Source organism: Pantherophis guttatus, chromosome 1, assembly GCF_059756535.1.
Source record: "Pantherophis guttatus breed Tessera chromosome 1, ASM5975653v1, whole genome shotgun sequence".
Lineage (NCBI taxonomy): Eukaryota > Metazoa > Chordata > Lepidosauria > Squamata > Colubridae > Pantherophis > Pantherophis guttatus.
Window position 1 is genome coordinate 113,251,730 of NC_142063.1, and position 23,586 is coordinate 113,275,315.

General features: G+C 40.3%; 1 protein-coding gene across 1 annotated transcript; it reads left to right on the forward strand.

Annotated features, from left to right (window-relative positions):
• Nucleotides 1–3,232: 3,232 nt before the first annotated feature.
• On the forward strand, nt 3,233–21,227 carry SLC15A3 (solute carrier family 15 member 3). Its single transcript, XM_034420426.3, has 8 exons — nt 3,233–4,147; nt 6,270–6,568; nt 9,662–9,824; nt 14,469–14,579; nt 15,380–15,548; nt 19,823–19,981; nt 20,198–20,356; nt 20,629–21,227. The coding sequence occupies exons 1-8, from the start codon at nt 3,581–3,583 to the stop codon at nt 20,751–20,753; spliced, it is 1,752 nt and encodes a 583-aa protein (XP_034276317.2). The 5' UTR covers nt 3,233–3,580; the 3' UTR covers nt 20,754–21,227.
• Nucleotides 21,228–23,586: the final 2,359 nt, after the last annotated feature.

Sequence of the window (23,586 nt, forward strand, 5' to 3'; positions counted from 1 at the left end):
GTGGAATTGTGAATTGAGAGGTAAACCTCCTGTGAATCATAGGAGACATTATGACTGAAAGGCAGCTCGGTTATTTATTTATTTATATTTATGTCCCACATTTATTATTTTTATAAATAACTAAAGGCAATAAAACTACACAATATATCTTCCTCCTACTATTTTCCCCACAACAAATCTGTGAGTTGAATTGGACTAAGAGAGAGTAACTGGCCCAAAGTCACCCAACCAGTTTTCATGCCTAAGGTGGGAGTAGAACTCACAGTCTTCTGGCTTCACTTCAGATGAAGGAGAGATCTTGAGGTCACCCATATGTACTCTGGACAGCTGTTTTTGGTGAGCAGACAGCAGAAATTGACATTTTTGTGGTTGCTTGAAATCAGATATGAGTAACAGGATCCCATCATGCTATGAGCCATTCGACCAACCTTATCCATTTAATCACTTTGGAATTTGCCTTTTTTTTTTTTATTGTTTGTAAAACATTGTGAAACCTTCAGAACTACAAATTTGGCATTTGCTGGACAAGTTTCTTTTCAATCCATTCACACACACACACACAAAATATACAGTACATACAGTTTTAAGAGGTTTATTTTTGCAATATAGAGCAAAGGGATGATGTAGTGTAGATTTTAGAAAGTTTTTTTTAAATAGATTAAGGGCTAAGATTAATTTGAATTAAAGAAATACTTTGAAATTAATTAAAAGGATCTTTCCTCATGGGAAAAATTTCTTTGCTTGCATTACAAACTGAAAATAGGACTTTGAAGTTTGGACATTAGTGGGTATCAGATGTCTATTGTAAAGGAAACATTTTGATGCTTGGGTACAAGAGGTTCTCAAACTGTTTATAATGGAATCATAAGCTTTTATTGAAGAGGAATAAACCCTATTCAATAAAGTCAAAATGGACTTTACAGTGGATTTAAAACTTAGAATTTACAAGAAAGAGGGAAATACAATGGAGAGGGGAAAAACAAGAAAGAGGGAAATACAAAATAATAATAATAAAGATATACAAATAATAAACCAAAAGAATAATATGGATTTAATAGATAGATAGTTGATAGAGATAGATAGATAGATAGATAGATAGATAGATAGATAGATAGATGGATGGATGGATGGATGGATGGATGGATGGATGGATGGATGGATGGACAGATGGATGGAATGATAGTTGGCTGGCTGGCTGGATGGATGGATGGGATGATAGTTGGCTAGCTGGCTGGATAGATAGATAGATAGATAGATAGATAGATAGATAGATAGATAGATAGATAGATAGACAGACAGACAGACAGACACACAGACACACAGACAGACACACAGACACACAGATTTTGGACAATAAGGAATTTACTGAAGCTACTTCACTGGAGCTACAAAGGACTTTGATAAAGATGACAAGAATTTCGAGAGAGAAAAAAAAGCAGATGTTAGAACTTTATTTGTAGGAATTAAAGATTACTGGCAAAAAGAAGAAAAATACATAATTGGTTTATTTGATTATGGTTGAAATAATGGTTTGCTATTACAGATAGTCCTTGATTTACAATCAAAGTTACAATGGCCTCAGAAGGGATGCTTTACGGCCCATAAAACACTTTCATCCATCATAAAATGTCATTCTGACCCTCTCCTTGCAGTCACATGATTCCATTTCAGCAACCAACTTACATTTATGAATAGTTGCAACACACTGTGGTCATGTGACCATGATTTGCCATATTTCCGGCAAAAAATGCCCATTCAGGATAATAGATTGGCCTAATGACTGTGTGATTTTCTTAATGAAGAATGGATTTGCTTAATAACCATCTGATTTGCTTAATGAACTCTGTAAAAATGGTAAAAGGAATCACATTCAGTTACTTGGTTATCTCAACTCGCAATCGAAATTCTGATTCTGACTGTGGTTGTAAGTTGAGGACTACTTCAAATGTTTGTTTTTTTAAAAAATGGGATTGGATGATGACGGTTATTTTTGATAATGTTTAATTAGGTATAGTGGATTAATTTGTAAGATTATTTTTCATAATGTTTAATTGTTGATTGGGAGAGGATTTTATTATTTGACGAAAAAGATTGGGGCAATTTGCTTAAATGGAAATGGAGATATAAATATTTTGGTTATTATTTCTGTTAACCCTTATTGGCTTTAGCTCATTAATAAGGAGAATTGAAGATTTAGAGATGACTTTATAGAAAACAGGATGAGGCATGGAAAGTGTAGCAGTATTTAGTTCTATTTTAAAAGGCAGCAATGTTAATGTTGACTATACTTACTAGAGAGGAAGGGGAAGTTTTGTCTTCTAATTTTTTTCTTCTTTTTTTTCACATATATGGTCCCATGCAATATGAATTGATGCCTTTACCATTGTCACTAAGATGATCAACTACTTCTGGCTTCTTCCTACATCATTTGTTGTTCTATGTCAATGCCTGCTTGCTTCAGCTGAGCTGCTGGGATGATTTTGGGTGACCCTGCTGGGAATATTTACTCTTGGTGTTCACTCCAGATATTCTTCGCTCATCCCTCCCAGGAACATTCCTTCCCCATCCATGATGCACAGGGGACTTTGGTGGGGTGGGGTGGAGGAGTAAAGCAAGGTATGCTTTCAAAAATTCTTCTCAAAAATAGTATTTAAAGCTTTTAATCTTCAAAAGTGAGATAAATTAGCATGGATATCAAAGTTTTGATCTCTTATAAGAAAGGAAGTGAATAGGGCAGTACCTAAGCAGAGGTGGTATTCAGCAGGTTTTTACGAGTTCTGGAGAACCAGTAGCAGAAATTTTGAGTAGTTCGGAGAACCGGTAAATACCACCCTCTGACTGGCCCCGCCCCCATCTATTCTCTGCCTCCTGAATCCCAGCTGATCAGGAGGAAATGGGGATTTTGCAGTATCCTTCCCCTGCCACGCCCACCAAGCCACGCCCACCAAGCCATGCCCACAGAACCAGTAGTAAACAAATTTGAATCCCACCACTGTACTTAAGTAATTATTGCATTATCATCCTGACTCATTTATGGGGTTTTATAAAAGTACAAATGTTGTGGGAATCTTTTTCTGTCTTGATTCTTTTTGTCCATATTTGCAAAAATCTTTGCAGAAGTTGTGGAATAACTGTATAGGGTTTTTGACTGATCGCATTAGGGACAATTCACTTGGGGCTGGCTGGTCCTACCTAAAACTATGTGGTCATGTGGTTCTGCCTTGATAGACATACAGGAAAATGACAGTTTGGTCCTGTGTGTGTGTGTGTGTGTGTGTGTATGTGCCACAGATGCAAAAGGGGTGGCGCTGCAAAAGGGGCAGGAGCATGAAAAAGGCCCCCCTGAAAAAGAAACCATCTTGGTCAGAATAACATGAATGTTTCCTTTCAGGGAAATGAGCGCTCATGTGATGCTTGTGTTGGAGGGGAGAAATGGGGAAGTGAATGCAGCACTCAAAGGCTTTGTAGAAGAGAAGAGACCAGGAAATAAAAGCCAGCATAGAAAGGTCCAGAGAGAAATGGCAAAGAAATAAGATCCATAGAGAAGCAAAAACAAGGATTCTGAGATCGGGCCTCCACCATGGCTTCTCGGCAAACTGAAGAGGAGTGCAATCCCCTGTTAGAGCAGAAAGGATCCCAGCTCAATGGGCCAGCCCCATCTCTCTTTGAGGGCAGAAAGGCTGCCTGCCTGGCTGTGTTGCTGGTGGAGATCCTGGAGCGGGCAGCTTTCTTTGGTATCGTCTCCAACCTTGTCTTGTACCTCAACAGCAGCACCTTTAACTGGGGTGGTTCCCAGGCTTCTCAGGCAGTTTTGATCTTCATAGGTGCCTCCTATCTGCTCTCGCCTATCGGGGGCTGGTTCGCCGATGCTTGCCTAGGCTACTACTGGACTATTGTCTTCAGCTTCCTGCTGTACCTTGTCTCAGCATGCCTGTTGCCCACGGTGGCCTCACAGGAGGGGCGCCTCTGGTTATGTGGAGAGATGCCATCATACCCAATACAGCCTTCATGCCAAGGTGACATGTCAGAGTGTAAACAAGAGCTGCCAAGTCCATATTGTGCCCCTCTCCTGTACACTGGTCTGCTAATCCTGGCTCTTGGCATCAGCTCCGTCAAAGCCAATCTCATTTCATTTGGTGCCAATCAGGTAAGAGATAATCTCTCGGATTTATCCTTTCTTTATTTCAAGGCAAGCAATTTGGAATTATTACTAAATTTTTCATTGGGTTGTTGGGATGATTCTGTCCCAATAAGCCTCAGGGTTTTACCTTAAAAATGTGTTTTGATGTAATGTAACGTCTTTTATTGTTTCGCGTTTACTGATTTCAGATAGTTGTGCCATATTTTTTCAAATCCTTTTTCTAATTATTGCCATCTAAATAAAGTTCAAAGCAGTAAGACTAAAGGAAGACACAGTACTATTTTGGTTTAATTAGCCAAGGATAGAAAAGACCTCTGAAAAATTAAAGGAATTGTACCCGGGATTGAAAAGGCAAGCCTTGGTGGCTGGCAAAGCTCTGAGGGACAAAAGAGTTTTAGAACTCAAGAATGTTAGCAATCATAATGTCATGATTCTCTCCTCCCCATCAAAATGATCTCTAGGCCAGGTAGTTAAAGTAACAACACCCTTAATGCAGAAGTGAGAGAGATTAACAGCCTTGGAGGAATCCTGGGGATCATATGACCAAGACAAAAATCTTTAGAGTGCGGGAAAGAAGAGCACCCAGTAAACTTCCCGTAAAACAATGGGGAAACAATGAACATAATCAGTGGTTAACCTGCTGTGTGGAAACAGGGACAACCGTTAAGCAGAATGATAGGGGGTTTTTCCTTTGAAAATTTGAAGTCCTGTAGCACTTCTGAAATGCTAATTTTTCATTGTTTCCGGAAATCCTGAAGTTATTCATTTATTTCTCTTTTTCAATTCACAAGGGTCGTTCCCCACTATTTAATTAAAACAGTGGCCTTATGTTGTCAGGCAATTTGCTGTCCCTTGCGTCAATCTCTATCCCACCTCTGAGTCACATCCAAATGGTGTATTTCCCAATTGACACAAACCAATATTACAGCAAAATGACAATACGTGTATAATGACATCATGAAATGATCTCCATGGTTGCCTTCTGAGGTCTGATGGAAGTATATAGGTCATGGGATTTATGTCGGGAGGACACACATTTTGTTATTTGTCCCCCTTGCCGTTTCTATAGATGCCTGTGGGGTCGATCACTGCTGACAGTCGTGCTTTGTTCCTGTTCCTTTCAGATCATCAGTGGGGAAAAATATCCACTGATCAGAGCACAGCAGCAGGAACAGGGGAACCTGGGGTGCCTAAATAAAATGTTGGTGGTCTGTTCTTTTGTCATCTGTCTTGTTGGAAGCTAGGGGAGAACCTGGTGTCAAATCAGAATGGAAGATGGGGAGATGACTGCTCTAAAAGGAACTCAGGAAACAAAGTGTTAATGGAGAAGACTAACTCTGGATGAGGAAGATGCCCAGAGGGTGTGCCTCTACTTCCCAGCATGCCTCTGATAAGATCCACAATAGCTGACTATTGCTAGTGTGTGGCAAGGCATGAGAGATTTTACACCCCTTGGGATAATGTTGGAAGGGGGGGGGGAATACTGCTTTAAGACCAGTATATCTAATAAAGGTTTAAAGTTGTTTCATACACAACCTGTAGACAATATGAAGGCAATATCATGCAAACAAACATATGACTCTGTTGTGTAAAGTACAAGCAAGGCCAAGGACCTGTTTTCAGTGCCACTTATTACCTCCACAGCTGGAAGAACAGTGCCACTTGGAAAAGGAAGGTTTTAATACCCACCCACCATTCCTTCTCTTGCCCATCAGCCAACAATTATCCTTTTCTTTATCAGACGTGGGCTTCCATACTTTCCCATATGCAAAGAACTGATGCTTTTTGTACAGTGCAATACAGACTCATTTCTTTTCCCAGGGGATAAAACATGAGAGAGGTTCACTCATATTCTCATTTTCTTTTTTAGCAGTGGCGCTCTCTATAGCCATTCTGTACATACCAATAATTTGACAAAAATTGCTAAATTATATAAATGTTTACTAATCTGGACATGCTTTATATCTGGATGCAAGAAGGGAGAGGAGAGGAGAGGAGAGATAAAGAGAAAAATAACTAACTGGACAATTCTTGCTGGGCTTAGCATATTAAGGACTAATTCAGGAGAATCAAGCCTCATTCTGTTCTCGTTCTCTCTCTCTCTGTTTTGTTTTCTTTTTCATTGCAGGTGACAGACTGTGGCCAGGAAGCTACCCGACGTTTCTTCAATTGGTTCTACTGGAGCATTAACATTGGGGCTGTCCTTTCGCTGCTGGTGATTGCCTTCATCCAACAGAATGTGGACTTCCTGATTGGCTATGCCATTCCTGCTGTCTGCCTGGCCCTGGCCCTTGTAATCTTCCTTCTGGCTGCCCCCATCTTTGTCACAAAGCCAGCTGCTGGCAGTCGAGTCCTCACCATGTTGTATTTGGCTCTCCAGAACAGCTGTTGTGGCAAAGCATTGCAGAAAGTGACCACAAAAATCAGGTAAGGCAGACAGAGGCCTCTTTGCACAAGGTGTTGTGGCCCGTCAGCGGCCTGTGCAGCTAGTAGCTGATTCTGACAGCTAGGAGGCTGGTGTGGTGCTGCGCCAGCAGCCTGTGCAGCTGGCACTCAAGTCGGACAATGAGGAGGCTGGAGAAGATTGGTGCCAGAGGTGGGGATTCAGCCAGGGCCTTCAGAACCTCCAGAAGCTCCCATAAGTGAAGAGGAAGAAGAGGAGAAGCCTCTTCTCGATGCACGGGCGTGCAGAGATGCCAAAAGGCAGGAGTGGCTCCTCAGGAGGAGGTTTCCTCGAGAGTAAGGCTTGGGGCTAATTGGCCACTCCCTTAGCCTATTTAAGGAAGGATGCCGACTGAGGCAATTTACAGGGAACAAATTCGTTCACTGTCCTTCGCATCTTGATCTTAGTTCTCTGCAAATTGCTTCTGAGCTTTCTGCCAACCATAGTAAGATTACGATTCTTTATTCTTTGGATTCTTGTAGGCTGTTAAGAAAGTTAATTAACAGCCTTTGTTTGAAAAAGACTGATTTAATTTAGTAAACTAAGGTTTGTACAGACTTTGTGTGTGCTGCGTTCTTTGGGGTCCTTAGCTGGGGCAGAACACAAGGTGGCTTTTTGGCTGCCATATATTTCTGATGGCCTGTGTGGGATTAGTGTCCCCTCTGTGGTAGCAGCAATCTTCATGCATTGGAACTGAATGAATCTCAGCAGTGCATTTCCATCTGCTTGGACAAGGCCTTTGAAGTAACTTGGCTTCGCTGAATTTAGGACTGGGCCATACACTTCTTTAAACCTGTGACTCTCCCTGCAAATAATTGTAATGACTTGGGTGCATATCCAGGAGAAGGAAATTGTAGAACTCCTGAGTAAATACAGACTTTACTATTTTTATGGTGCAAATGGAATATCCAAAGAACTCCTTGTGGATTGTCACCAAAAAAAGACAGGGTGCAATCTAGTCTAAATACTAATGGATTTTGCTTTCTGCTTGCAGGGCACTATTTAAAACAAACAAACAAACATACATGAGGAAGCATTATAAAATGGCAATCCCTAACTGCTGGCTCTTCGGCTTTGAAACGGAGATGAACACGGCCCCCTAGAGTCGGGAACGACTAGCACATATGTGCGAGGGGAACCTTTACCTTTAACTGCAACTTGAAAGAATGTGGCCCATTTTACCAGCTTAAGGAATATCTCACCTCATCCTGCAGCTGGACTATATTGTGTTAAAGTCATGAACTAATAATTTCTTTTATTTTCTAATTTGCTTAAATGGATGAATGAAACTCCACAGTTAAATCATGGGTGGAGAGAGAGATCTGTTCTATTATTATTTGGATTTGATGATTGGAAATTGTAGATGAAGAGGCATCAAATAAGGGGGAGGAAATCTGCAAATTGCATTAGGACAGTGTTTCCTGACCTTAGCAATTTTAAGATATGTGGACTTCAACTCCCAGAATTTTGGGAGTTGAAGTCCACATATCTTGAGTTTGCTAAGTTTTTATTAGGAGATGTAGTGCAGACTCCTCTCTCACCAGGCACATAAGAAGCTGCATTCCATTGCTAGGCCTTGTGTACTGCCAAAGGCAATAACATGTTGGGGTGAGGCAGTCAGAGGTTGTTTTGGCAGGTCCCAATGGGTAAATCCAGACAACGCATTTACGGCTTAGCATTCTGCGTGATCCAGGCAAATTGTGGTTTCTTCAACAAACTGGCTAAACTTCATACCATACCTCAGGGTCTGAGAGCTGAATCAGAGCAGTGGTCCATCCAGCTCAGGAAAAACATTACCTGTTATAACTGGTGGCTCCTTTACTAGAATTTTAGATTTTCCCAGCTGTGAGCAGAATTGCTAGATGAAACTTTTGCATTCGAATCATGAACCAAATTACTGAGCAATGTCCTTCCCCCATGAGGTTTCTCTGACAGCGTGAACAGTAGGAAGAGAATTGCTCCCTTCGCTAACAAGGTTTAAGTACTTATTTATAAGATCTAATTGCCTTTCCTTCAGGAGCCCCTAGCAGTGTACCAAGTTCTTCCTTCTACTATTTTTCCCCACAACAGTAACCCTTTGGGGTAGATTGAGCTAAGGAAAAGAGTTTCCATCACTAGGAATTGAATCTGTGTCTCCGCAGTGCCAGTCCAATTCATTATCACTGTGTTGGCCCCACTAGGTAAATCAGATCAGGAAATCAGCTCCACCGGCAGGCTGATTGCAATGTATCTTTTCTTCCTCCTTTTTTTTAATAATTCAGTGAACTAGGGAGGTATCTGCTTGAGCCACTTCTGAATATTTTCTCATTATTCGTGATAAGATTTCAATCGCCTTTGCCTGGGCAATCAATTCTACTGGTAGTCCTCAATTTACTACTATAATTGAGCCAACAATTTCAATCGTAAGATACGATGGTCATTAAAGCGGGCACCGTATGATCAAACCTGATGTTATAAACTTTTTTGTGGGGGTCATTAAGCAAATACGGCAGATGTTACACAAAGACTATCTACTGTTGACCTCACCCCATTCCTAAGAGGTCTGTAAGGGGCGTGCATAAGCGCACCAACGTGCCTATCGTCCCAATCCTACTCTCCCCATTTATTCGTATCCTTATACTGTATTCATAATCATGTTTATACTTATATCTGTTATCTTATACGTGTTTGATAAATAAATAAAATAAATAAACAAACATTGGCCAAACATTGGAAATAAATGCTGGTTTCTGGCCAAAATGTTATAAATTGCAGTCACTTGACCGCAGGGTGCTTCAAACAGCTATAAATGTAGGCTGAATGCCAAGCACCCAAAATTTCATCGCCTGACCAGGTGGGAGCCCTGGACATTGGAATTTCAATTCCAGGATGTAAGTAGGGGTTTTTTGGGTGGGGGAGGGGTTCATTATAACTTGAAATAATCTGTTCTCTGTCTGGTGCTCTCTGGTGATCAGACAACAGGTTCCAGCTGGCTATGGATTATGGGATATGTAATCTGACCCATCTAGGAGCTGGCTCTCCATTTTGGGGAAAGCTGTTTTAGACCCAACATCTTCCTTTCTCCCTTTTCTTTACAGGGCAAGGAATCCCCTGCTGGAAGCAGACGGACCTAATCCCCTTTCAAGGGAAAGCAACCGGCCTGTGGGGTCATCCTGTGAACCTGCCCCGAACCTCCATGTGCTGGCAAAGATCCTGCCAGTTATGCTGACTCTCATCCCCTATTGGATGGTTTATTTCCAGGTAGCCACCCTACGGGGCACTCCTTCTTTCATATGGGAAGATGCCTTGACTGATGGGCAATAATGCCAGCAGCAGAGGGAAGCACAGGGGCTTGTAATGTTCTGGGAGGGAGCATTTAGCTGGGAATCTGAGGAGGATGCCAGTTTTAATTTGCATTTTAATAGTAAGCATTTACTTTGTATTTATTTAGGGATTTATATTCCATCTTTCCCCACTATCTATTTATCCACACGCAATTGTACAGTAAGATTAAACAGGAATAGCATAAAAATGAACTTGTTAAAACTGAAGATGTGCAAGGACGGCAGCAAAAATCCAGCATCAGAAGAAGCCTTTTACTTTAACCGTTTAAGGGAGTTGCCTAGCAACAAAATTACCCCCCAAAAAATGGCCAACAAGCAGCTTCTTTGGGCAAGCCTTCCCTGATTGCAGGGCCATTTAGAAATGTTCTCTCCTCACCATTTGCAAGTTTCACCCCAGGGGATCGCCAGAGAAGGCTCTTGATGTTGATTTCAGTGAAAAAGAAAATTCAAACAGATGCATTTTTCTTCTTTGCAGGTTAATGCAATTATTAGATGATTCTGTGTCTCACAGGTGCCTCAGAAAAGAGGTAGCACCTTCAGAAATGTTAAAATCATTTTTTTAGTAGACAGTTTAGATACATTTGTATCCCTCCCCCCCCCAAAAAAATAGTCCTTTCAACCTTAGAGATGTGTACCTAAAAATACAAAGTGCTGCCTGATTAACTGGGTCATAGGTATGGAGCACTTCACATCTGCTGCAACATGTTAGTGGGGTAACCTGGCAGATGGCTATAACTATTGTTCCAAGGAAATTTTATACTAAAACATAATATTCTGCTGGCTCAAGGATTGGTGGATATCGCTTCAGCATGCTGTCTGGCTGTGCCCCAGGGCAGGCCTTGGGGTAAACAAGGCTCTGAGGACTGGAATTGGTTTGCCCTTATTAAGTATGGAATTTTGTGCAGGCTGGTTGTGCCACTTCCTGCACTCAAAGGCAACTGCAGGAACAGTTTTGAGGTTTTGGGAAAGTACAATGTTGCCCAGTTGGAAGATGTGTATTCTAATGTTAGGTTGTGTCCAGTGGTTCAGAAAACTGGTTTTTATATTTCCAGAAAATGCCAAAGACTGAGCCTAATACTGTGTTTCCCTGAAAATAAGACCTATCTTGAAAATAAGATCTTAGCTTGATTTTTACATGTGCACCCAATATAAGTCTACCCCAAAATTAGTCCTACTTAAGACCCCACCCACTCCAGGGTGCAAGGGATGGGGCGAGCACACGTATAAAAATCACGTTAGGGTGGGGATGGGGGGTGGAGCTGCCCTACTGGTACTTACCTTCGGACAGTTGCAGCCAGGCCTCACATGCGTCAATCTGGAACTCTTTTATCGGCTGCAGAGGCCTTTCCTGAAGGCCTCTTGACAGTGAAACGAGGCTGGGATGTCACGTGCATCAATCCAGAGCCTGTTTCTTGGCTGCAGAGGCCTTTTCTGAAGCCCTCTGACAGCGAAATGGAGGCCAGGGGCTGCTGCGAGGTGAGTCAGTGGAAGACATCCCCCCAAAATAAGACCTGGTGCCTTTTGTGGTGGCAAAACAAATATAAGACCAGGTCTTATTTTCGGGGAAACACAGCCTTCAGTCCTTGTTATGTGCTTTTTCTATCCCATGCATTTTTTATATGGTCAATTTCAGTAATGTACTGGTGAAGAACAATTAACATCGTAATTTTGAGGTGGCAGCCTGTTTATACAATGTGAATCCTGGGGTGGTTAGTGCTTTCTGTAGACTGCACATTCATGGCAATTCAAGTTTGATCTTTGAAATTTTGTCTAGAGAGAGAGATAGAAGGGAAAAAAAGCAAGAGATAATCTTTTAGACAAGTAGAAAAAAAGATTTCAACTCATGCCAGGAAAAGAACCTTCCCTTTGTGTGTGTTATTTTTCTATCATTACTCATTCAATTTCACAAAAGAACATTTCCTTTAGAAAGTCTTTCAAAGAAAAAAAAAGCATTTTAATGAAACATTCATTGGTGTGGCAGGATATTCCTGCCCCTTAGGGAATTACTTATAAGATAGTCAACCAAAATGCAATTATTTTACTGTACATACTTTCTTCTGGATATTTGAAGAAAGGGTTGCCATGCTTCTATTGAATGATACTGTTGGCATTAAGATGAGTCCCATACTAAGAAGTGAAAACATTTTTTTTTATTCTTAACATTTTTTGGATAAATCATTCACCTGAAAGGCTAATTTGGGGTAGATTTTTTTTCTGGGTAGAAAAACAACCTTCATATCAACATGTTTATTTATTGACTTCATATAGCCATGATTTTACTTAATCTTCAAAGAGAATCCCGCACACTATCTAGCCTGATCATGCTGAACATGAAAATAGCTTGGTTCTTTCCCCCAGATAAATTCCGCCCAATTGTTAGCAGGAAGACAGATTCCATTAGGCTTCAGTCCATGTGCAATTCAAATTAAACCCACTGAATAAATAGTAGGCAGATCCACCTCAATACTATCAACCTGCCAGGTTTTAGGCGTTCTAAATCGTTGTGAAAGATTGGTTAGAGAAAGAGAAGTCTGCCACTTTCATTTCTCCCCTGATGCCTGTTTGCTATTATAGCACAGCAATAAAATTGATAAATGATTGCAATAAACTGAATGAAATGTGCACTTAAAAAAACAAAAAAGGTCTGTTTTTTCTATAGTCTTTTTTTTTTTAAAGAATTGTAAATCCTTGTTATGCAATGAATTTCATTTGCCAAGAAAATTTAGAAGCAATTATTCTAAAGAGATACATGAATGAAGAAAAGAAGAAGATGGCAAAACTACCCTGGATTATCCTTAAGCACTTTCTCCCCCTATTTTGGCAATAGGGTTCATCAGAATGGAGAAAGGAGAGCTGTAGGGACAGTGTTGCTCAGCTATATGGGTTGAAAAGGTCATCTCTTAAGTAGCTGTTGATTGCAAATGATGTGTCCTGAAAATAGTTAGCTGCTCATTGTGAACGATTGAGTGCTTCCTGCTGAGTAAGCAGAGACTGTTGCAGAAACTATAGAAAAAATATAAGGCAGCCAGGATAGAAGTGAGTGAGCGAGCAATGAGAACTAAAAGGTGTTTGTTGAAATGCAACTTGTATAAGGAAAGGTTCAGAAAAAGAAGAAAGCTAAGGCAAGAGTGATAAACCAAAATAAAAAATGACTACATACTTTAGATTTCCACATATTTTAGCAAATATAAGTATGCTTCCTTGGTAGAAGAAACTCATCAGAGGAGGCAATCAGGATGAATAAGAGTTCCTAGAAACAGAAATACTAAAAGTGCAATCACAACCATTCCAAATGGAAGAAAATGAGGGGGGGGGAGAGGAATGCCAGCAGAACAACCTGTGTGATGATGCACAAAACACTTACCGATAAGTGAAAATCAAACAGAATATATAGTAATGTGGATAAGATAGATAGATAGATAGATAGATAAATAGATAGATAGATAGATAGATAGATAGATAGATAGATAGATAGATAGATAGATGTTTATTTAATTTCTCGTCTTGTAAAACATCAATTAGATAACAGATGATATAGGAAATAGATGGGATGACTGATTCTAAAGACAAAATTCAAATTATCTTGATATATTAGAAAAATGGGCCAATCGCCATTTGGGTCTCATGGTTAAGGTGCTAACCTACAAACTGGGAGACTGTGAGATCTATAGTCTAAACTGTTGATAGTCGGTAGTTGATAGTCTAAACCAGTGATGGCGAACCATTTCGGCACCGAGTGCCCAAACTGGAACATGTGTGCATGTACATGCATGTGCAAGCACCAGAGCGCCAAAAACCCGAAGACCAGCTGGCCGGCGTGCACATGCCTTTTTTTTTTTTTTTTGCCGTTTTTCAGGATGTTTTTCAGGATGTTTTGGGGGTGTTTTTCAGGCCAAAAACAGCCTGAAAAACAGCCTGAAAAACGGCCCAGGAAACGGCCCAGAAAACAGCCTGAAAAACAATCTGAAAAATGGCCCCCAAAAGCCCCAAAAAGCAGCCTGTTTTGGGGCTGTTTTCTGGGCAATTTCAAGGTCATTTTCCGGCGCTCTGGTGCCCACAAAAACCAGAAGAGCAGCTGGTGATGGTGCGCATGCCCACAGAGAGGGCTCTGCGTGCCACCTCTGGCACGTGTGCCATAGGTTCGCCATCACGGGTCTAAACTGTACTTTCCAGATCATCCTATGTCATAATTGCCATATCTAATTACCCATGTTATGATATTACTAAGACCCTATGACAGGACATTACCATGTGAAGCGTGTAGATAATAAGACTCACTGCTCCATGAAGATGGATAGGGTCCTCTGTTAAAGATATAGGATAAGAACATTAATTTTCCCCCAAACAGATGCCTTTCTAATATTTTAAGCTTCAGTCCCCATCATCTCCAGCCACCATAACCAATGGACATATTAACTGAGAGAATATGGGAATCGGTTTGACATGTCTCAGATTTGCCAGGTTTAGTGTATGTTATTTTATTATAGGAAAGCTCTGTATAGAAAAACATTTAGGTCTTGTGTTTATTTCTTTAACACTATCACTTTCTATTTTATTTTAGATGCAGTCAACCTACTACTTGCAGGGTCTCCATCTCTCCATCCCCAACTTCTTTCAAAATAGTCATATGAATAACAGTGCACTCTCAGCAACCATAGATACTATCTATATGGTAAGCTATGGAGCAGGTGAGCCAATCGGATTGGGTTGTTATGTTCTAAAAAGTTTCGTTCAGTCATTCAGAAGTATGTTGGCCCTCTGAAATCATAATAAAGGTCCCTCTGATGGAGAAGCTCTACGTGTCCAACAGCTCACATAAAGGGCCACCACCAGATGTAGATGTGTTAAGAAATAAATAGCTCTGTTGGGTAGAAGGAAAGTGATTGTGGAATGAAGCTGTGTGAAACAGATCCTTTCAATTTTCTTCGTCTCCAAGAATCCAAACCCAACGCCTAGTTTTGTAAGCAGAGAGAAATCTCCTGACCAACTGCGTATGTCATAGTTAGTTAAGATCATAGGCCTTGGTTATCATAGATCAGGGCTGTTAAACTCCCGGCCTGCGGGTCAAATGTGTTATGCATTAGCCACGCCCACGCCCAGGCCCAGTTTAGCAAAGGGGGGGGAAAGTCCTAATACATCATGTGACCCCGCCTGATGACGTGAGTTTGACACCCCTGCCATAGATTTAATTTAATTAATTTAATTTAATTAATTCAATTTATATGCCGCCCTTCTCCGAAGACTCAGGGCGGCTCACAATACATTTTAAAAAATCATTATAAAAAAACATTTAAAAATTAAAAACATTAAAAACTCATTCACGCCATTCATGGCCGGACCTTGCCAGATCACAAGAGCGAGATCAACGGCCCCAGGCCTGCCGGAAAAGCCAGGTCTTCACCACTTTTCGGAAGGCCAATAGGGTGGGGATGCAGAATAATATTTACATTCTTTTCCTCACTCTTTCTTCAGTTTCCAGATGCCTGGCTCCTTCTAGCCAATGTAGTGGTTCTGTTGATCCTCATTCCATTGAAGGACCGGGTGATAGACCCATTCCTAGCAAAGAAAAAACTGTTGCCATCAGCACTGAGAAGAATGGCCCTAGGCATGATCTTTGGCCTTGGCTCAGTCCTATTAGCAGGTAAGGACTTCATTCAAACCTTGTACTAACCTGACATTACTTACCCCTAAAGCAGAGGCTAAGATGTTAAAAAAAGAAACACCAACCATGATTTGGTCATGACCTGGTTTGCCTGGCCTGACATATTGGCTTTTGCCAATAAATGGGCCTCAAGGAAAACTTAGCAAATCCTGCTTAGAATGAATGGTCTAAACCAAAAGTGATTAATGCACCATACATAATCATTTAATAAATTATAAAGTTATTCAATTAATTGGAATAGCTATTATGTATTCCTGATAGACTTTAACCTGTCTCTGGATATTTGTAAAAATCAGTTTATTATTTGTTTTCTGAACATTTTTAAAATATCTTAAAATAATTAGCCTAAGAGGAAAAAAGTTTCTAACAATCTGTAATGTATAAAGCTGCAGAATGACCATTCATTCAATTAAATCTTCTAATTTCATAATTTGATCCAATTCCAATAGCTGCATATATTATACTTGAGTGACTGTTAGTACTAAAATTGTTTTGAATAATTTTGAATGTACAGTATATACAGTATATAGAATGCATAGTATTTAAAAAGTTTACTAAGATGGTTATTGGTTATTTGTGAGAAGTTTGGAATAAAATTAAATAAACAATGTTGTTTCCTATAATTGTAAGATAAATTTAATTCAACAAAAGAATTTTTTTCATATTTATTGCACCCATCAGAGAATATTTAGAAAAAAAACTGTCTACCAACTTCATAATTCTACAAGTATAAAATTATGGAGGAGATACTTAAATATATGGTATGGGTTTGTCCCATGATCGTCCAGTTTTAGGTTGATATACATAGATTTGTTAATAATCATACATTTGTTAATATGGTTTTGGGAAGATGAATAAAGCTTAAATCTGCTAATGTAACATTGACTTATGCACTGAAAACATTACAAGTACTATGGAAAGTAGGATTTCAATCAGCAGTAAATGTATGAAGAACTGAATTTATCAGGTATAGGATGCTGTAAAGAAATTATGTTATGATGAAAGAGAACCAGCAAGAGGTTCCCACAGGATCAGATATTTTGTTTCAAAATGAGCTATAAAAAGAGTTTCCAGAGGAAGAAATGGCAGACTGAAGATGGCTCCACAAAAACCTGGGCCAATGGCTGCAGCAAACAACAAAGAGTCAATGAGTAGACCAGCTCTTCAGAACCCCTCTGGACAAAGACAGGATGGGACATCATCCACACGCACTCTGAATAGTTGCTTCTCACAAGAAGACCACAAGATAGTAGCCCCCAGTAGTTTTTGAGAACGGAAAGACGACAAGAATAGTCATCCTACTCGTAAATGTGATCTTTGCCCTTTAAAGGACACTAGGTTCATGAATTTTCTTTTCTAATCATTTTTTAAATTTAATTAATTATAATTGTAAAGAGTCCTTCCTAAAGGAAATAGATTTGTTTGGACTTTTAGCAAGACATAATAAAGATAAGCAATTTTAAAAATTAGACACTAGAGGGAACTAAAGATTTTTGTTAAAGAAGAAAAATACATGAGCCAGCTAATTAATTGGGATTTGTAAAATGAAAGAAAACATTAAAACATTGAAAATACTGATGGACACTTTTGAAAAATGGAATCAGAAGTTAGTATCAACAATGTCAATAGTAATGTTTGCTTCTATGGATAGACTGTCCAAAAGATGTTGTGGGAGTAATGGCATATATGGAATAAGTTGTATTTGAAAGGCAGAGATGGCATCAAAAGTAGTTCTACCAATGACAGGCTACGAAAGTGACATGGAAAACAATGTCTCACTGGATATACAAAAGAAACCAGTTAATGATATGATACATATTCATCTATTTCTGAATTAGCTTTCTATTGACATAAAGGAAAGATGGGCTAATATTATTCTATGTAGTCAAAGTTTAATGCAATGCTTATTAAAAAAAACCCCATCTAATTTCCTCTTGTTTCTTCCTTTCCTCTTGTTTGTGTTTGTTTTTTCTTTTTATTTCCATCTTCTTGCTTTCTTCTTTGTATTTTAGAGCAAACAAAGCTTTACAAACCCATTTCTCCTTACAGCTAAATGAAATGTTGGCTACATTCGCTTCTGCACCTCAAAAATGGCAATGCAAATCATTTCTGCATTGTATGAAAATGCTACTCATGTAATTGTTGACACTGTTGCCCCAATTTGGTTTACTGTAATCAGCTCTACATCTCCTTGAAAAATACAGCAGCCTGTGTATTAGCAAATCAAAATTACTGTAATCAGCTAACATCTGTTTTACGGTTACTGCACTACTTACCAGTAGCTTTCCTGGTGCAATTCAAAGTGCTATTTTTGACCTATAATAAAACCCTTGTAACGCTTGGCACCAGGGTACATACAGGATTCCTTTTCTCTATAGAAATAGCTAGCTCACCCTGCACTATCAACATCTTTGAATGCATCCTAAGTTCACAGGTTGAAGGCTCATGGATAATCGCAACTCCCATATTATGGAATAATCTTCCTCTGAAAATTAGGCTACTTCCTTCATTATTGGCCTTCCAGAACAAAGCAGTCCTGAGGAGATTTGTACAGGGAATAGTCATCATGATGCACTTATATTGTTGTAGTTCTTCATTTACCTTACCTTGATTTGTAATCTTTTTTTTTTTTTGAGGTATCATGTATAATGTAAGGAGTTAGTTTTTTTTAAGTCTGGCAGTATAAAAATGTAGTCAATCAATCAAGTAGTTAATAGGTGCCTGACTCAAGGGAAACAATGCCTTCATTCTGTACGGTACTGTCTGTGCCTCAGTAATTAAAAATCTTGATCATTAACATTTAAGCCAACATAGTTATATACTCTCCAGGGACTGAATGTTCAAGTGCCTGGCATCCCAACCTGTCCCTGATGACAGCCCATAGCTGTTCCGAGGATGTTCCAGTGATCTCCTTGAACCCCATCAATCTCTTACCAAGTCTACAGCCCTCATCTTTGCCAAACATAATCTGTTCTTCTAGTTCTTCATGTGCTTTTATGTGGGGGATGTGAAGAGAGCAGTGTCCTGGTTTCCAGTTAAAATTTTGAATGGTCTGTCTCGATATTGTTCTGAAAAGTTGTTAGTGGTTCTGCAGTCTGGACACTTGAGAAACTGAAAGAAAACGGGTACTTTCAAATGGTAGCTTTGGAGATGGTTACTCATTGTACCATAGACTGAAATAAGAACAAATTCTGGACCAAATTAAAGTTGAGGAGAGGATCAGCCCGCAGCAGTGGTGGGTTTCAAAATTGTTTACTACTGGTTCTGTGGGCATGGCTTGGTGGACGTGGCAGGGGAAGAATACTGTAAAATCTCCATTCCTACCCCACTCCACGGGAAGGTTACTGCAAAATCCCCATTTCCTCCGACCAGCTGGCCTTGGGATGCAGAGAATAGATGGGGGTGGGGCCAGTCACAATTTTTACTACCTGTTCTCCGAATTACTCAAAATTTTCGCTTTCAGTTCTCCAGAACTGGTCAGAACCTGCTGAAACCCACCTCTGGCCCGCAGAGTATACTGAAGTGTGAAGTGCTTCATGTGGCTCCTTTTTAAACAGGATTTACTATTGTTGGTTAGAGATACTTTAATCTATATACTACTAAAACTCTCATCATGGCTTTTAACTGGGCGAAACAGTGCATCATAGGGAAATGATTTTTGAACCACGATTACCTCATATGGGCTAATTTACAGATAATGTCTAAAATCTACGACTCCAGAGGGAATGAAATTTGGGGAAGTTGTGATAACTTTAGTGTTACTGGCTGCTGCTGCATTGCTGGGCTACTACTGAGGTCACATGATCTTCATTTTCAAAGTTCTGAAACAGTTTTCCAGCCAGTCTCACAATCCCTTCCTCGCTCCCTAACCCATCAGCAGTTACTTATCTGCCTGCAGAGAAGGAAAGGGAAAGGGAGGGAAGGGAGGTTTCCAATGCTCCCTGCCAGATTTGCACATGGAAACTCAAAAGGGGAAGCAAGCTGACAGGATGTCGGAACACATCTTCTGACATCCTGCTTTTTGTCCACCCTTTTCATCATATTTCTGTTTAGGGTAAGGAAATATCTCTGAAACAATAACCCAATGGGACATGGGTTGTCTAGTAAGTATTTTTATACCTATAGTAAATATTTTATACCTAATATAACAAAGATACGACCACTTATTTTCTATTTTTTAAAAACCTGCCTCATCTATGAGAATGTTCTTCACAATATCTTATTCTGGGTCCAAATGCTTTTCTCCTATCTAGGTTTCCTGGAAACTAAGCGGCTACAATATGTGAACAACAACCAGACAATCACGCAAAGAATTGGGAAAGATGAATACTTTGCAGCCCCACTCTCCATTTTCTGGCAAATCCCTCAATATTTACTCATTGGAATCAGTGAAATCTTTGCCAGCATTTCAGGTAAGCCAGGGAAGAAGGCTTTATTGACCTTGTTGTTCCTATATCAGCATTAAACCAGAATTTCCTGATCCAAATATAGTGCAGCTAGTTGCACGAAAAGATGAAAAAGCACAGAGTTCTCATCATGACTTCAGAAGCCTTGAACTATCCTTCAAACCTACTTTGAATGTGCTCCTCTAGGTTGCTAATCCTTTGATTTTTTTTCTACTTTTCCAGGGCTGGAATTTGCCTATTCTGAAGCTCCCAGAACCATGCAAGGAGCAATCATGGGTCTTTTCTTCTTCATTTCTGGAGTTGGATCTCTTTTAGGATCTGGCCTCCTGAGTTTACTCTCCCTGCCAACCAGTGGTTGGATGCACTGCCCAGATGATTTCGGTGAGCATCTGCCATACCCTTTAGCCCCCTTCCTCCACTAAGGAGAATGGAGAAGCCATTTAAAGAGCTTTCACTGTTCTCCAGCAAAGTCGAACATCTTGTGGTAATGGCAGGTAGCCTGGAGGAGACCTTGAGAAAATTATTTTAAAATGTGTTGTCAAAAGACTGTTGTACACAAAGGATTCCTGGACCTGTGAGGGCTGCAGAATGCAAGAAGACATCTTTCTGCTGCTGTATATTAAAGGCTCTCTTGCTCTCTCTTTCTTGTCTAGGAAACATCAACAAATGTCGGATGGATTATTATTTCTTCCTCCTAGGTGGGATTCAGGCAGTAACATGCATCCTCTTTATGTTCATCTCTGCCCACTATGAGAGTCAAAAGCGACCCACCAGCTGAGAGAACAACTGATCACATTTTTCAGGACTGCAAGAGGCACACATGCTTCTCATCATGATGTTCAATGCTATGGCTGTTGCAGAAAGTTAACTGATTCAAATGTTGTGAAAGCTATATTAATGAAAATTAAGAGAAAGTAATCCAGATTACTAACAATGGCAGCTAATCAGGGTACTAAGAACTACAGTTTCTTATTCGAGATGTTAATGTTTTCCAGAAACTCAATATGAGCGGTGGAGTTATGGGAAGGTTGAAGCTAAGATATTAACTATTGAATGTAAGTTTAAACAGATCATATTTAACTCTTCATAATACTGACGAGTACAGAAATATCATATTATACATCATATTATGCATATGGACATGTATAATGGGAGCTACAGTTACTGAAGCGAAAACATATGTAGCTTTAATTTTGGACAAATGCATTTCTGCATTCATGTACAAGATCTTTTAAAAAATTTAAAAAGCAAACACCTTTCAAGAAATTGTTTGAAATTGATATGAAATCCATTATTCCTTTCAGGATGGCAAGAATGAAAATTACAAGTATTGCAAAATCTTAGAGACAAAATTGAAAAAGAGATTTCCCCAAGTAATTGGTATGAAAAATGTCCAGCATGTGCAGATCCAAAGAGATGCCATAGTTACTTAAAATCAATATAAAAATGAGGAGAAAGAAAGAAAGAAAGAAAGAAAGAAAGAAAGAAAGAAAGAAAGAAAGAAAGAAAGAAAGAAAGAAAGAAAGAGGGAGGGAGGGAGGGAGGGAGGGAGGGAGGGAGTACTTTTAAGTTTTTGATCTGGACTGGAACATTAAAGCTACTGTATTGGGGGTTGCTTATTTCAGATTCAGTTTCCCAAGCTTTCAATTTGCTCTTGAATTTTTAAAATTCAAATTAGTGTTAACTCTATAAAATTTCATACTTGGCAGTTCACCAGTTGTTTGCCTCATAAAGTAGACCAGATTAAAAACAGATACCAAATGAGGCTAAATCTACTTTTATTAAAATAGCTACAATAACTAAATCTTGTGCCTCCCTCTTCTATCTTTATGTGAACAGAGAGGGGAGTGGGAGAATTGTCTGAGGTGCTTTTGTAAATCTCTTTTTTGGCCTGGACTCAAGCCACACTTGTCTGATTGTTGCCTTGGTAACAGATCTTCCTTCTGTCTTTCAAGACCATCCTGTATACTCTCCACACTTGTATAATCCTAGACATAACCAGGCGTATAGGACTGATGAGAAGTAAAGCTATTTTAGCAGTAACATGAAATTTAATCGGAGGGGGGGAGGGAAATGCAATTAATAATCTGTCATTTACTACTTTATTTGAGGAGACCCTAGGAAGGAGAAAGTTGGTTAAGGCAGCTGGGGAAGGTTTGCTCAGAGCTGACAATTTGTAGAATGCAAGAAGTCTAGAAATTGTTGTATAGAAGAGAAACATTTTAGCAAATGCAACATGGAAGGATATGAAAAGCAACTTTTCCAAAAGCTCTCTTGCCTATATACATTGGAAAAGTACAAGGACCGAATAGTGAACCTGGAAGTCCCCATTGCACTTGGAGAAGTGAACCCGGTGTAGCTGCTAGTAAGCCTAGGGAAGCAGCAACCAAACATTTATTTATTTATTTATTTATACCGCCCTTCTCCAATATAGGACTCAGGGCGTGAACAGCCAAAGTAAAAACAAGACATACATACAAAAGATACAAAATCTAAAAACTGATTAAAATAATTAAATATCTTGGCCGTAATTAAAACTGTTCCAATTTAAAATCAATTTAAAATTTGACTCAAGCCAGCCCAGCTAGTTGAAATAAATGGGTTTTCAGGGCCCGACGAAAAATCCGGAGGTCTGTTATTGTACGTAACTCTGGGGGGAGGTTGTTCCAGAGGGTGGGCGCCACCACAGAGAAGGCTCTCCCCCTGGGGGTCGCCAGCCGACATTGTCTGGCGGACGGCACCCTGAGGAGGCCCACTCTGTGTGAGCATACTGGCCGGTGGGAGGCTATTGGTGGCAGAAGGCGGTCTCGTAAGTACCCCGGCCCTAAGCCATGGAGCGCTTTAAAGGTGGTCACCAACACCTTGAAGCACACCCGGAAGACCACCGGGAGCCAGTGCAGCTCACGCAGGAGAGGTGTCACATGGGAGCGCCTCGTCGCCCCCATAATCCCCCGCGCGGCCGCGTTCTGGACCAGCTGGAGCCTCCGGGTGCACCCCAGGGGGAGCCCCATGTAGAGAGCGTTGCAGTAGTCCAGGCGGGAAGTGGCGAGTGCCTGAGTGACTGTGCGTAGGGAGTCCCGATCTAGAAAGGGGCGCAACTGGCGTATCAGGCGAACCTGATAGAAAGCCCCCCTGGCCACGGCCGTCAAATGATCTTCTAAAGACAGCCGTGCGTCCAGGAGGACGCCCAAGTTACGAGCCCTCTCCGTGGGGGCGAGTGATTCACCCCCAATAGCCAGCAATGGCATCAGCTGGCTATATCGGCTATATCGGGACGCCGGAAGCCACAGCCACTCGGTCTTGGAGGGGTTGAGTCGGAGCCTGGAACATACATCAGTTGTGCGATTTATACACCAACTATATCACCCAATATGCGATTGCCCTCAGTTTTATTGAGCACTATTGTTTAGCTAGATGCTACACCCTGCAAGATGTTGATTTAGCAATTCACATTCCCCACTGCCTAGCAGTGCCTGTTAGTACATGTCATAAATCCATTTCTGTGTTTTCCTTTTCTATAAGCTGCCTCCTAGTTGCAAAGATAGAGGGACACGGTGGCTCAGTCCGTCTAAATGGGGTGAGCTCCCGTTACTTGTCCCAGCTTCTGCCAA